The sequence below is a fragment of the Pelmatolapia mariae genome, linkage group LG7, assembly GCF_036321145.2.
Source record: "Pelmatolapia mariae isolate MD_Pm_ZW linkage group LG7, Pm_UMD_F_2, whole genome shotgun sequence".
NCBI lineage: Eukaryota > Metazoa > Chordata > Actinopteri > Cichliformes > Cichlidae > Pelmatolapia > Pelmatolapia mariae.
This window is the reverse complement of record NC_086233.1, coordinates 3,396,357-3,412,306: the sequence shown is the minus strand read 5'-3', so window position 1 is coordinate 3,412,306 and position 15,950 is coordinate 3,396,357. Positions and strand designations below refer to the sequence as shown.

The following is a 15,950-nucleotide window of genomic DNA, read 5'->3' as shown; positions in this document are numbered from 1 at the left end:
TGATTTCATTAGACCAGATAAATGTGATACATGACCTCTGTGATGACACAGCGAGAAACACTGGGACTATCACTTTCCAAACGCAAGAGTCCATTTGCACCAGCACACCTCATCACACTGCACTTCACACCTGGAGCGCTGACAGCGTCACCCCCAAAACAAACCATACTGGCATTAAAAAGCTTCTCATCACCATCGTCATCATCATCATCCTGCAGTGACACTTTCTAATGAGCTCGTTTCTTCTCACCACATCACAAGTTTAGCTTTAGCTTTTACCAAAACCTCAAAAAAGACATCCTCAAAAAAGATCCCTTCAATGAACTGCAAAAGAACGAGATCTGTCCAAAAAGTAGTCTAAGAGATTTCTCACCTTTTGGCTGATGAGGAAAACAGAAGGGACCAACCGATTTGGGAAGCAGCCTCGTTCCTGGCGCTATAAGTTGGTATATATACTGCATTCCCAAAAGGCAAAGGGAACCCCATCTTTCTCTTTATGGAAGGCAACTTTTTCACTGACCAATGGGATCCAGCACCTGAAATATTATATCTGACCTCCCCTCCACACCCCCTGAGAATCTCCCCGCCCTATCTCGTCATTATAAATAACCCCTTCTGCCCAGATTGCTTTGCTTATTGAATTATTCTCTTCCTACCCCCAAAAAGGAAGTCGCTCCTGTACTGAGTAGAAACGCAGAAGTTGCAAATCAAACAGCATATATTCCTCTGGTATATTCACAGGGTCGAGGGGTTTTAGGTAGTTTTTCAGGAGATCACAGAGCAGGAGTGATGAAAGTTAAGGAGACAGCAGGTGGGAGGGCAGAGCAATGTTGTCAAGACCCTGGCTGAAGGATACAATTAAGAAGCTGTTAACAGAAGGTGGCCAAGCACTTTCTACTTTTCAGTGCAGGAGGGAAAAAAAACAGAGCGGGAATTCCCCACTGTTTCCTGTTTTTCCTCATAATAAGGCAATAGATGAGAAATTTAAAAAAAGGTTTATCTGAGGAGAGGTGACATGACAGTCCCATGCAATCTGCTGTTTTCATGCTCTGATATGCTGCTGAAGCTCTACCAGTGGCTCAAAACGAGGCTTTTTTGTTAATGTGGCAGCAGAGGGAGAATAAAGACTACACTGGGAACAATTTTCATGCTCTTATGCAGCCCTGTGCCCTCATTCAGGCGTATTACACAGAAAGTGGCACTGCACACGAGTCTGATAATTGCTTTGCATTACATAAGTGTTTTGTATTCAGAAGCGATCGTGCAGCTGTTACAGCTGGAACTCATTTCAATATATCTGAAATCTGCTTGGTAGCTTCATCGTTTATACTATAACCTTTTATTATATTTAATGTTAAGATTTAAACCTGGAACATAATTAGTGGAGCAGAAAGTACAAAATGTGACACTGCAGGTGAGCGGGCTGTACGAGAGGAAGTGGACAGCACTGTCGCCACATGGCCGGGTTCTCTCCAAATACTCCAGCAGGAACCTGGAGATTTTGATCATTCGGATCTCATATTGTCTCATATTCTCTGGACGTCTGTCATTTTCTTTCTCTGGCTCCACTGCAGGAAATTTCCTGATTGAAGGAATTTAGTTCTTTAGTGTATGTCAGAGGAACCAGGGCACAAATGAAGCAACAGGAGACAGTTTGACTTCCACATTGTGCTTATTCAGGGAACTTCCAGGATGGGAGTGGCTTACAAATCAACATTTAGCAATGAGCTCATTTCTGTCTGGTTATCTTAAATGGTAATGGGTGACATCACAGTGGCTGTGTCCATTATCAGTCTGTGCTTCTCACTAAGCGTGTACACAACACCAACTCTGAACAGCTTCAACATAACAGAGCTGTGTGTGCTCAAATCACTTCCAACACATGAGGAGCTGTTAGATACATCAGTTTCTTTAATGTTTCAACAGTACAAATTAAATCTGATTAATAAACACGACATGAGAAATACATTGCTTCACATTTCTGAATCACATCGTATTCATTGAGAACATTCTGGGATACTGAGAAATCACCTGAGAGAACGAGTTAGAAAACCTATTCAGTCTGATATGATGATTGTGATGGCGAGTGTTTACGACGACGGGGAAAAAAAGAAAGAAAACGAATTTGATGATGTTCGTTTCCACTACATGAGCGTCAAAACATCTGTCAAATATAGAATCCGTTTCAGTCTCACCGCTACTATACACTAAAGTCTGCAAATATATCACAGCAAGGACGAGTCACACAAATGTCTTTTTTCTCCTTCTTTTTCAAAAAACATCCAAAAATATTCAACATCTTACAAGATATCTAGAAGTTAAAGTCATACAAAGTGTGCAAATCTCACCAAACGCTCATGAGATGACTCCAAATGAAGGCACCATACTTTTAGATTCTACTCCATCACATGAACTGTGATGCCAGGGTCACCGTGGCGGCCTGTCCGATACCAAATTTGACCAAGGCCCCCCCCCAAAACAATATGGAAAAAATGAAAATAAAAATGAAACTACAAGCAAAATAAAACCCAGTCAGTAGTGATGGAGTACCAGTTCTGCCTTGATGCCATTTAACAACCAGCCCACATTTTGACAGACTTCAGATAGAATCTGAGCTAAATATGGAAGTCATTGGGGAATTTCTTGCGGTAGTTCACATGATACCCACAGCAGTGGTTTCAACATTGAAACCAGTAATTCTGACACTTTTTGCAAAGGACACTGGTCCATTTTCCCCCCTTACAAAAATACATGGACTATCCGATGTTACACTTCCATTTAAGTGAGAATTTGGCAATGAGCTAATTTCTGTATGGCTAACACTCTGTCCTAACAATATATATTTTTGTACAAGGGTTCAATAAATTGGCTAAAAAGGAAGTGGCTAGCAGTGATGTGGCGACCAAAGACCATCAAGACTCAATGACATTCAACTTTTTCAAGCAATGACTGGCAAAATTACCGCTCGGGGTGAGAAGCGGGAGGTTCAGCACTTTCCTCAACTTTGAGGCAAGCAAGTGCGCCGCTTACCAATGAGAGGGCAGGATAGTGCTGATTGATGAGAGCAGGTGGTAAATACATCCCCACTAGTGTTCAACCTTTGTTACCGTCACCGTCTGCTCACTCACTGACATCCAAACAGTATGGCTCCTTAAAAGTCCTTCCACCTGGCTCTACCTCCTACAGTTCACAGATGATTACTACAAGCAGATGAATGTATGGAAGACCAAATTAATCAAAAATAAAAGACCTCATATATACATCTATGTTATTACACCTAAAATATCAAAATGCACATTAATTTAAAAAATGACTTTTTTTTAAATTTCCTTTACAATTAATTTAAAATTCCTTATGTTTTTTTGTTTTTGTTTTTTTTTTCATTTCAGTGGTCTGTCCCAGGTCATTTGATGTGTCGCTTCCTCTCATCCTTCTTTCCTCTGTACTGCACTGTCTAATCAAAGGCCTGAAAACCCCCAAATTAAACTTAAAATTGAATAAAAAGAAAAATCGAAAAAAAAATGGTAAGTTTAAGAAACAAAGATATGATTTCATGTCACAGTTTATGAAATGAAGCCTACATTTGATTTTAATATTTTTAACACTTTACTGAGTCATTATTTCATTTTTAATTTTGGCAGTTCTGGTCCTCCACAATACTTGCTATTTTTGATATGCATGCCTGCGTAAGCGTTAAAGATATAATTAAATTAATTACAGCCAGAAATGGTGATGCTTTCCTGGTGCAAATGTTTTTTGTGTTTATTAATTAATTAATTTAACACACGCAAAAAAAGGCAACTGCCAGTGCTATCCTTTTAGCCTCTTAGTAGATATGTCTATTGTATAAACTTGAAATTTCTAGATGATTTTCAGAAAAGCTGACCTCTGACCTTCAGGTCAAGGTCACTGTGATTCAAACTTATACAAGATTTTTATTAGATACAACTATAAAACTTGACTTCAGAAACTTGGCTGAGTGATGACAATACACCATCAGCCTTTCACAGCTGAGGCATTAAGGCTGCTAATATATTTACTTAAAAACCAACTACATCCACAGAATGTAAAGAAGCAACTGCTTTGAATTTGTCAAACACATCTGCCGTTGTTTCGTGTAGTACCACAGGATGGCACATTGAGTTACCCAAGAGCAGATTCCCATTTCCACAGCTAACCTGGTAAAATGCAAATCGTCTAGAGGAAACTGGGCTGAGAGAAACGTTGGAAGTTTAAAGAACAGCAGCACACATATGAACATGTTTTAATACACCTGCTGTTAAAAAGCTGCTCCCTGGTGGTGACATTTGCAAAGCGTAAATAAAAAGGGTACCTTTAAAGACAAAACAGTACCTCTGAAAAGGTCATTTTCACCATTTTCTGACATTTAACAAAATATTTGTAGGTTAAGAAGAATTTGACAGGGGAAAGACTCATGACTTCAAAGCCCTGACTACTGTTAACACCTTCATCTGGTTACTTTTAATGAACACGGTCTCCTTTTTCCTCATTGTGAAACTCAGTCATGTTAAGTGTCTTTAAACATTCACAGGGAAACTTTAATACTCTTCTTTTTAGACAGTTCTGTAAGCAATGGAGCGAAAAAGTAAAGAAAAAAAAAAAATTACCTCTTGCCATGCATAAACCCCGAATCGCAGTTCAGCAATGATGGTGCACTAATACTGATAAGAGATGCATGTCACTCAACTTCACTGCACACCAAAGTTCAAATTCACAGAGCCACGCTCCTAAAGACATTTCAGCCAACTGTCACTAAAAACGAGGCTCGAGTCTTCCTCACAGAGGACAAGAGGGACCGTTCATCCTCTGTCGAGTATGACCTCAGGGGGGAAAAATAAAAAAAAAAAAAAAAAAAAAAATAAGCACACAAAAGATAGATAACGGCACAAAAAGGTCAGAAGCAACACAAAGTGTCCATGTGCAAAAGTTCCCTTTTAAGACAGAAGAAGATGAAACTGCAACATAATCCAGGAAGCGGCTGTAGATCTAAAGATAACAAAAAGCATGCATGTCCTCCATTGGCTGGAGTACAGACGCTTTGTTTGGGTTTCAACCAAAGTCCATATTTCATCTACTATGACACTCCAAACTAAGACTTTATCAGCTATAGATCTCCAAACAAGCAATGCCTCCTCACTTTGCCCAAAAGTCTACATGAACCTGATGGCAGGTTACAGTTGGCACTAAAACTTTTTCTTAAATGGATCTCAAGCATCAGCCCAAGTCTGCAGCTCACATTAAAACTTAGACAGTAAATATGTGAGGAGAGGTTCTCTGGGTAAAAACTAGGGTGGACATTTCTAAGCAAAGAGTGATGATTTCTCAAACGACTGTGTGCAGTTGTGGCTAGCTTGCAACATGGTGGACTTTGCAGTGGACTTACTTAGTAAAACAATACCATTCTCATCGAGCTGAATCACTGTCTTCCACTCCACTGCATCAATTCAATGTGTTACAGTAGAAGGTTTGCAAAAACTACATACGTGGAGAGCAGCAGTATAAATCCACTGATATACATACACGTTTCTATGCAGTGCATAATTAAAGTCAATGAGCTAAAATAATTAACAGAAGACAGTCTCGTGAGCAGCTTCTGCTGAACGGTCCGACCTTTCCTACACAACAAGATGAGCTCTGGCCGTCCTTTAGTCTATTTAGTTGTTTAATGGTGACCACCAACTACGTCTTATAGCCATCTGCACATAGTAGTAACATGTTACAGTAGCTCACTAGAAAAAACAAAAATAGGGGAAAATATGTATTTGAAGATAACAGATACACTTAGAATTTAATAAGCATTCAAATATTTGAAAGCCACGGCCATTCCAAGCACAGCTGAAGGAATTTTCAACTCCTACTGGTGCAATTCCAGTTTTCTAATGTGCATATAGACAACGCAAAGTGACGCTGCGCTGGGTTAACTCGCTGAGAAACTAATGTACTAGTGGGAGAGTACTGAATCACAGGTGACTTCATTTACACACAGCAACAGTTATTTTATCAGGACATTGCTGTCTTTTTTCTATTAGTCCTACTAAACCTTTTGGGCTGTCTTTACGTAAAATGATTCGTGTAAAAAGGGCACTAAACAGATACATTACACCACTTGCCCAATATTCAGGCTGGTAACAGAGTCCATGTTGTAAGACGTTCCACATGGTCGCTTGCTTCTACAGTTATTTAACATCTTAAAGCGAGAAAGAAAATCATCCTTTACAGGCTTAAATGTCTCACCAGTGGAATTACCTCCACCTGAAACACACGTGAGATGTCACACTGGATTTACACGACTAGGTTACACCTGAAAGGTCGTTTTCAACATGCAGCAGTGTTTTTGTGCATCCAGGCATACTTTGCTTTATTGAGTCGTCCATAAAAGGCAAACTCTAGGCTGAGCAATTGGGCAAACATATTTGCGATAACCCGACTCAATCTGCAATTGGTTTGATTTTTGTAATTCAACTTTGCTCACCCAGCAAGTGCCTCCTTTCTTTTAGTTGCACTGAGCTACAGTTACGAGTTGGTGCTCGTCTTACTGAACCTGGGCAATAGCCCAAAATGATGCAGCCCTCCAAGATCAATTTTGCTGAATAAGTATTTTTCATCGGGAAATGTTAATCTTGATTTTAAGAAAAATAAAGAACACACAAACTATATATTTGAGTTTAAAAAGGCATTTCTGTGAGTATTAGAGACGTCACAGCACGGCTGCTACTTATACAAACATGGAAGAGCCTGTTTGGGGGTTTAACTATCAAGTTATTGTTTAGAAATGGGTGCTATCCTATCAGACATCCTTATCTGACCAATCAGGACCAAGCTATTTTATGGACCAGATCAGCTTCTTAAAAGACATAAACGCATTTTATTCAAGTTCAGAGACTTTATCATTATCCGTTCACCGTTTGTCAAAGTTAAAATCAAATGTGGGCTCTTGTGGGGACATAACCATTTTAGCCTTTTGGTTCCATTAACTCTTATGCGCTCTCGCCTGATCTGCAGCAAACATCGGTGCAATAGAATTAACAGGAAGTGGAAGAGCTCCTACAGCAGCCGTGGTGCCAGCTGGATGCATAACGTGAACGGGCAACGGCTTTATAACCCTTTTGGACCTGTTGCGGAACCCTTCTCAACTCTCCGAGCTGCATTTTTGATTCCACGTGTGAACGAAGCTGCAGGATAATCTAACGACCACTGACACGGTTCTAGTATGACATCAATAATCTCCTGAGATCACCCGGTAAGAAATTCCCCTGATATAGAACAGCAACATGACGGTGTGGCACAGAACTGAAGCAGGACTATATCAACTATACAGCCAACACTATCACACTGTTATACCGAGAAGCTTTGCACACTACAGCAAAGTCTATTGCATCTCCTATTTGGCGAGTATGAAGGAGGAAATCACGGCCAGGTCACATTTACAGGTCTGAAGAGGAAATACATCAAATTCTCACAACCACAAGTGGGGACAATAATATCCATGTGATCAGTCTACAGGGAGGAGTACAGCTGCCCTTGGTTATCTGTATGAAAGGATCCAATACTGTGGGAGGAGCAGAGAGGGTGTCGAGCAGCAGCTGAGCACAATGGGAAACAAAATCAGGTCCACGCCACTTTGCGTGAGATGGCCTGTTTGAAGCACTCAGGGTCAATGTTCCCGCCGGGCCGCAGCGCCCTCTCCAGGCTCACCAGGACGTTTTGGTGGCACTCTCTGATGTTGACCGGGTACTTGGCCCTCAGCAGCTCATAGGCAGCGATCAGCCTCATGTTCTGCTTCACCATCAGGTACTGGATGATGCATGTGGGTGCCAGAGAGTAGCCGTCTCGACAGTGGACCAGGACGCGCTTCCGCTTCTCTGTGGAGGCATTGATGCACTCGTTGATATCCTCGAAACAGCGCTGCTTCAGCGCCGGGCCATCGCCCAGAGCGTCCGGCACATCTCCGATGTCCACTTTGAGGCGGGACCAGCTGTGGCGGGCGCCACGGGAGCAGGTGCAGGGTATGAGGCTAAGGGAGGGGGCCGATTCTCCTGGCGCACTGCTCATGTCGATGATGCTATCGATGTTGTTGCGGCACAGCGTACGGCCATTGTACGCTGCGTTTAGGTTGCCGACATAGATGTAATCGGTCACCTTGGAGATGACGGGCTCCGAGTATTGGAAGTGTTCGGGACCACTGGGTTTGGGCTCTGGCGTATCAGGGCCCCTCGCTCCGGCCGGCCCCGTGGCGGCTCTCCGGCTGTAGTTGCGGAGCTTCTTAGAGCCGGAGCGGGACGGCGGGTTGGAGTCGGACTCTGAGCTGCTGTTCCAGGGCGGCGAGAAGAGAGAGAAGCGGCTGGAGGACTTGCTCTTGTTGAGTATCTCCACAGGGCTGGACAGGCCGGAGCTGGACACTGTGGTAGAAGCAGAGGCGCAGAACAGGGACGCTCGTTCCAGAGAACCCGTGCTGCTGGCTGCTCCTGCACTGTGAGCCTTCTCCATCTGCAACACAGACACAAATGAAACATGGATAACAACTCTCACAGCAGTTTGTCACACCAACCAGACCTGAGAAGTCCATAGCAGTGCCGCAAGCTTTAAGAACCCTGTCACCTTTCTGCAAGAAATAGAGGAACCTGTAGTCAGCATCTTCTGTGACCTACACTGCTATCAGATTGATTTATTAAGATAACATCCATCACTCAGACGCATCTGTTCTACTTTCAGTTCATTCAAATATTTTCAGGAAGATTTCCAAAATGTTCCCACTTCTTTTCATTCTTTTCTTGTTGTTCTTTAATTGATTAATATGGTATTTAGTTATAGAAATAAAAGCATGGATGTGCCTATTTTTGTATGTGAACACTAGTCCACAGTTACAAACTCATTCTTTTAGAAACGCCGATTTTTTGAATATGAAGATGTTTCAGGATCCAGATGTACCTCAACTCCTGCTGAGGACATAGCAGCAGATGTTTGTGTACCTGAGCTTTGAGGTTGTTCTTCCACTCCTGCGTCTCCAGAGCCTTGAAGCGTCCGCTGCTGTCGGAGGACACCGACACACAGAGAGGCCGGTGGGCTCTGGCAGGGAGCTGGGGGGTGAGGGCCACGGGCACGGGCCTCGCATCGGCATGCTCGCTCCTACTCATCATTAGATTCGGACAGGAACCTGAAACACCCAGGAGGATGCATGTGAGATCAAAAGGCAAACAACAGAACTTCTCCTCTCCAGTATTTGTGGAGACGACATGAAAAGAATTCTCATAAACAGACAACAGTTTAAAATTGTGTGTTACGGTACCATTTTCCCCAAATCTGCAAACACGCCAAAGGTTTAAAGTCAAGTTGAGGAATAAAGGATGAAACACTTCTCCAAAACTACGCTTTAGTTCATACTAGTTTTACACAGACAGTTTGTGAACTGAAGATTTGAAATCAATTATATTATTAGATTTATATTCAATTTAATCTACCTCTTTGCAGTTTCCTGTCAGCATCTCGTTCAACCAACAAGTTCAAGCTGTGCACTCTAAAACCGAGAGACAACAGAAGGAAGGTGTTTCTATCTGTAATAGTTTCAGTTTTAAATTCGAACTTCACTGTTTGCAAAGATACTATTCTATCTGTGCTAATGCACATGTATTCTCCCGGGCGTGTGCTTCTGTCACTCTGTGTGGGGAGAGTGGACGTCACTGCCAGCAAAGATGTTACTGCCAAGCTCACAGGAGGTCAATAGGACAGTTGGACAATGAAGGATGGAAACCCGGTTCATAGCTCGATTTTTGGGTTTAGTACATACTTCAATTTCTTTAGAATAGATAAATACTTTGACTTTCACCGTTTATGTTTAAAAGATAAAAATTAGAGCTTTATATCTTTAAAAAAAAAAAAAACTATAAAACCCGTCTGAGCTCAAACTGGACTTATGCTGCATATAAATTGACTCTGCCACCCCAGCTGCAGACCATGAGATTCTGCACAACTTTTACAGGTTTGCATCTTACTTACATTCATCAGAAAGAATGCGGAACGTTATTCAAGCCCAGGACTCGTTCCTTCTGTTTGCCCACAAGTTTGAAATCAGGAAAAAGAAGGCTGGGATTTGCTGCTCCCTCCTTTTAAAATCTGCTAATCAACTAAATCTTAATCACCTGGTTTTTAATGACCTGGAAGTACCGGAAATGACACCTTTTACCCGCTGTGGTGACACCTTGTGAATAAGGGAGCTTCTGCCCATGCAGGATTTGACCTACCAGCACATTCTGAGTGGGTGATGGACTGAATCTGCAGTGTGTTCTGGGTTTTCAGCAGGCGGTGGAGAGTTCTCAAAGTACCTGCGCACAGACAGAGAGGTCACCTTACACAGAACTTAATAAAACACAGAGGCGATATTAAAAAAGGACAGCGGCACCAGTCTTACCGATCCTTCCGTTCTGCCTGCAGGGCACCATTGGATCCAAAACTTTGTGTGCACTCCGCTCTTCCTCTGCATCCATGTTCCGCCTCCTGCAGGCAGAGGCGCATCATAACCCCGGCCCTTCATCTTTTGGCAAGCCGAGCAACACATCAGCTACATCGGGCAGACATGGCTTCAGATAGTTGGCGGTACGGACACCCGAACGGCTGCTAGCATCACCGCCTAGTAGGTTAGCTGCTAACGAAAGAGCTAGCCATCCAGCCAGCTGGTCGGCTCACTGTGTGTGAGTCATATCGTGGAGCTGGTGGAGGCTCTGACCGTCAGGTAATCCTAGTGGGGAAGCGAAGCTGCAGCAAACCAGGGCTCGCTCACGACAGCATGACGACTAGAGCCATTAACCACAGTAAACCTTAAAAATCCCCGGAGCGTTAGCCAGCTAACCGTAGACTGCATAAGTATCCGTTGCTTACTGCTTGTACACGGGTGGTACAGCTCCATTACACGAAACGACAACAAGAACATGCACACGACATTATGCGTCCATCTGCCGTCACACAACGCGGGTTAACGTGGATGTTAAAAGCCGTAAATGTCACCACTTATCCGGAGCTTCAGTGATTAGCTGCCTGGCTAACCACCAGCAGCAGCAGCAGCATCAGCACCGTGAGCGCGCCATGGGAAATTGTTGTCCTGGGATTGGCCTTACAGGATTTACCCCGCTTAATGACAACGTTTAACCTTTAAACAAATACGAAGAAGTATTATCTGAGTAAATTATACGGTGTATTTGCAAAACTAGATTAACAGCAAGTAATTATACGCAATAGAAATTCCCTGCGAGACAAAACCCGGGGGCTAAGGAACGCAAATCTTGTAGGCTTTCATTAACTCTCGAGTGACTCCCAGGGCAGTGGGAAAAGCAACAACAAAAACCCAAAACAACCTCATAATCTTTTCCAATGCACTTAAAAAAAACCAAAAAAAAAAAACCTTAATGGAAAACATGAGCGGGAGAACTGCCAAAATCCTCACTTGAGCTGACTTCAAAATGCTCATCTTACTTCACTTCAATATACCCCCCCCCCCCCCCCCCCGTGGCCCTCATCCTCTTCTGTAGTTTTGCTACCGAAAGCCGTGCTTATGGGTATTTTTCACAAAATCTTGGGCGACATATTTAAATAATTCACGCAATTCTGATTCACTAGGGTCTGCGGCATGCCACAAAAGCATGTCTGATTCTGCTTTGGCTTTGTCCTGCAGCTCTTCACTCAGCCCTCACACTGAGTCTTCGGAGCTAAGCATAATTCTGCATCTGTAGTAATAAAACTCACCGAAACAGAGCAGAACTGAGCTGGAATATTTTCTCAGCAATGCGCACGCGCTGATGGACTCATCATATTGAATCTGTTTTGAACCAAAGTGAAATGTCTGTCAAAACGCACTAACCGTGTTAGTGCAAATGCGACTGCTGGAAACCGGTACGTGAAAAGAGCGATGCGCGCATTTACGCGTGTGGCTTAGTAACATTCGTTTCATCAACACACTTATTTACAATATTATGCAAAATATTATTTACAGTTGTTCTGCACGTCACACAGGTCAGCTGTTACACTTAGATTTCGGTGGAATAGTTTATAATAGCAGTTCCTAATAGAAGAGTTATCCCTTGTATCAAAAACACACCTGAAAGGACTTGCTGTTTTCAGAGAGATCTGCGCTTATAATATTATTCGGTTAGTGTATTACACTCTTTCATCCCGTCTACTGGTTTTTGAGCCGCTAATTTTCCTCGCTCTTTGTAGAATCATTGGATCATTTATCACTGAAAGCAAACTAGTTGAGCCGTCTTTGTCACCCTTGTCTGTCTCATAGCATATATAATTAAGTAAATCATTTTTTTATATATATATTGTTCTTGCTGTTGAGTGATCCATTGTAACTATTTTGTTCTTCCGTGCGTACTATTTCAGTGAAACGGGCAGATATTTTGTTTAAAGGCTTAGTTGTAAATGTCGTTAACCCTGAACAGGTTACCAGTGAACTAGTGTTTGTTAGGTGCTTAATCTACCAGTAGCTCATTGTACCATAGCTTCCTTAAGATCTATTAAATCTATTTGACTATTTCGTTCTATTTTTTATGTAATCCAGAGTATATTTTGTGGTTGTGCCTAGTTAAACAAAGACAAAACCTTACAGAAGAATTAAGGATTAAAGATGGAAACATTCGTTTAAAGTTCCAAATATTTCACTAAATAAATATAAATTCACATTTATGGCAGAAATGGTCAGATGACGTCTAAAGTGAAGTCTGTAGCATAAGTTTATGGGATCTACTCACCGTGTGTATGTGTGTGTGAGAGAGAGAGACACGCAGGCTGCAGCTGTTTCTCAGACTGAATGACTGAAGCAGTTTCGTCTGAAAGCAGAGTTGATCCTGTTCTTCTTCTTCGTATGCTTTAATTGGATGGTCTGGGCTTCTCTTCAGGTAACCTGGTAACCCACCGATCTGCTGATGTCACTGCTCTCCATAATGAAGTGTGAGTGTATCCAGCCGCCTTTGTCAATAAGCAGGAGGGTAAATTCACAGGAGATAAGCCGGACAATGAAGGCCATGGCTGGTTTAAGCTGATCAGGAGACACTGAATTTATCACAAACAGGTGACCCAGTTTATTCTCCAGTTTACTTTTGCACCTTTATTAACAATTCATCGACTTCAAACACAGATAACACTGATATTGTTTTATTATAGAATGAATTGTTATTCAAAATAATCATTAAAATGTGTGGTATTTTGGGCACATTTTAATTATTACTGAAAAGGGATGGGATTCATCACCAGTTAGTGATTATAATAAGCACGAATGTCCACCACTGGAACAGAATATTGACACAAAATAAGAAAAAGAAGATTGTTTTTGACTCGAGGCTCCTTAGCAAAATTATGAGAGCTACATTAGTTTAATTGTTACGTTATAGGTGAGTCTGAAGCAGATTAGGAACCCTTTAATGGATCATTTTCATATTTAAGGGCTTTGTTAAGGAGGTAAAATATAAAAGCTGTCCCATTTTGACCCCTGTGGATCAGAATTTTTGTTTGTTTAACTTCATTTATTTATTACCTTTATTGGATAGGAAAGTGTAGAGAGACAGTGCAGGAGAATGACACAGAGGAAGCAGCCCGGAAGACACTCAAACCCAGGCATCTAGCCTTCTGTACTTCAGCACATGGGTCACCTGCTCAACCAGGTGAGAGAAAGAGAAAGTGAAACAGAGAGCAAATTCACACCAAGTACAAACACAACAAATGGCATGATGGAGATAAAGCAAGGAAAATAAATACACAGAAGCCACTGTAATTAAAAAGGAATAAATGACAAAATACTGCATGATGTTACATTAAGGTATAGAGAGAGAGTTCTTGCATTAGTGGCTTAGTGTAAAGCAGGGGTCCCCAATCCCAGTCCACGAGGGCTGGTGTCCCTGCAGGTTTTAGATGTGTCCTTGATCCATCACAGCTGATTTAAATGGATAAATTACCTTCTCAACATGTCTTGAAGTTCTCCAGAGGCCTGGTAATGAACTAATCATGTGATTCAGATGTGTTGACCCAGGATGAAATCTAAAACCTGCAGGGACACGGGCCCTCGTTGACTGGGATTGGGGACCCCTGGTGTAAAGGTTTGCAAATCCTTCTAACAAGTGAAAGATCGCTGGTCGGAGAAGACACAAATCCCCCATTTTAGGTGGAGTGAGTAGGAAAGATTTTTGTTGTAATTGCAGCAGAGTTGAAGGAGGCTGCTGCTTAAAACACTTTGCTGTTTGACCGGTAGGTCCTTTAGGGGATGTGAGGTGTTGTCCAGTATGTTCAGCAACAATCTTTGCCCAGGAAACACCTGTAGGGGCTCCAGAGACCCCAGAGCCAGGCCAAGCCTAATCAGCTTGATCAGCTGGCTCTGTTGCTGCTGATGCCCCAACAGAAAATTGCACTAGTAATGACAGGTTAGTTAAAAAATGTGCGCCAATATTTTTTTTCCGACTTGTATTCCTGCAACTGATGTTCCCGTTATTCTTTAACGTTTATTTTTAATTAGACAGAATAAAATCACTAATGCTCAGACTACAAATGTGTCCTTCCATTGTCATCTCAGTGTCATCTGCAGGTGACAGAAAGTGGAGAGAAGATCTTGTGTGTCCTTAAGTGGGTGGGACATTTACATTTCAAAGAGAGCTTTCAAGCTTCTTGGCTCGTCCCTATCAGGTCTGTTGAGCCTTCACTGGCCTCCTGTAAATCACCCTCGGAGGTAGCAGCAATATAATGTTGACCAGTAAAATAGAAGCCCGTAGATCATTTGTTATTGAAGCTTATTGTGATGGTACACTCTAGCGGCTGTGGTAATTATGACAAGAGCAAAGCAGAAAGTAAGTGGCGATTGTAGGGGGATGGATGGATGAACGAAAGAAATTAATCAGTCAATCTGGGGTGACTTTCTTGAGCTCATTCCCACTCTGATAAGGATCTTTCTTCCTTTGCCCTGTGAACCTACAAGCTCTTGCTTCCTGAAGTTCTCCAAAAAATACTACTGAGTTCTCTGAAGGCCCTCTGGGCTTTTCACACAACAGGAGAACATTAAGGCAGGTCCTTTGACGATGTGACAACATAACAAAGCTTCTATTGGGATTGAAGGGTTGTAGAAGTTCCACAGAAGGTCCTCCAGGTGCTCTGCGCCATAGTGCTCCTTTAAAAGGGACTGTTGAGATTAGGGTCCTCGTAAGGTCTTGAGGGCTTTGCAGAATAACCTTCAGACGGGTCCCCTGAAGGTGCTCTGAAGGTTTCCCGGAATAACTTTCAGGGAACGTTTTCTGAAGTTCCCCTGAAAGTTCTGAAAAAAGAAATAATCTTAAAAGAATTATTTGTATTCAGCATTGTAAGCAATAAGCTAAACACCATCGATTGTGGTTAAGGTTTGAAACGCTGAGAGATGATGGCGTCTTTTTTGTCCTGAGGAGCCACAGAGCAGCCTGAATCCATTTTAGACCCATCATCTTACATCATGAAGCCATATCGCTTCAGTTGATCCTGGAGAAACATTAAATATCCAACAAACAAACAATCTGTAGCAGAAGTGTCTATATCACTCAAAGAAGCCAGTATCTTTCAATGTTTTCAAACTTTATTAGAGGTAGGGCCATTTTTGCTTATGAAATCAAAGTTTCAAGTCAACAGAGGCTCATCATAGCTGATGTTTTAACATCAGATGCTGACAGAGTGAAAATCTCCCGTTTTGTGAATGCACTGAGCTGTGCATTCACAGAGCATTTAATGAGGATGGTCTCTGGAGGCCTGAGCCAGCAGGAGAAGGCACCTGCTGAACTCGGCTTGATTGAGCTCAGTTTTTGTTTGAATCGTCGTCTGTCAGGGGAGACGAGTGAGAGTCTCAGACTTGTTTGTCCATAAACGATTGTGTTTCTAGCTTTTAGATCATATTCCAACTGTGTAGAAAGTTAAAAAGATATTTTCTTAAACAA

General features: G+C 42.2%; 1 protein-coding gene across 1 annotated transcript; it reads right to left on the bottom strand.

Moving 5' to 3' along the window:
* Nucleotides 1-1,692: 1,692 nt before the first annotated feature.
* On the bottom strand, nucleotides 1,693-11,055 carry LOC134630368 (uncharacterized). Its single transcript, XM_063477587.1, has 4 exons — nucleotides 10,427-11,055; nucleotides 10,260-10,340; nucleotides 8,991-9,175; nucleotides 1,693-8,508 (listed from the first exon to the last, which is right to left on the bottom strand). The coding sequence occupies exons 1-4, from the start codon at nucleotides 10,500-10,502 to the stop codon at nucleotides 7,627-7,629; spliced, it is 1,224 nt and encodes a 407-aa protein (XP_063333657.1). The 5' UTR covers nucleotides 10,503-11,055; the 3' UTR covers nucleotides 1,693-7,626.
* Between the last annotated feature and the right edge of the window lie 4,895 nt (nucleotides 11,056-15,950).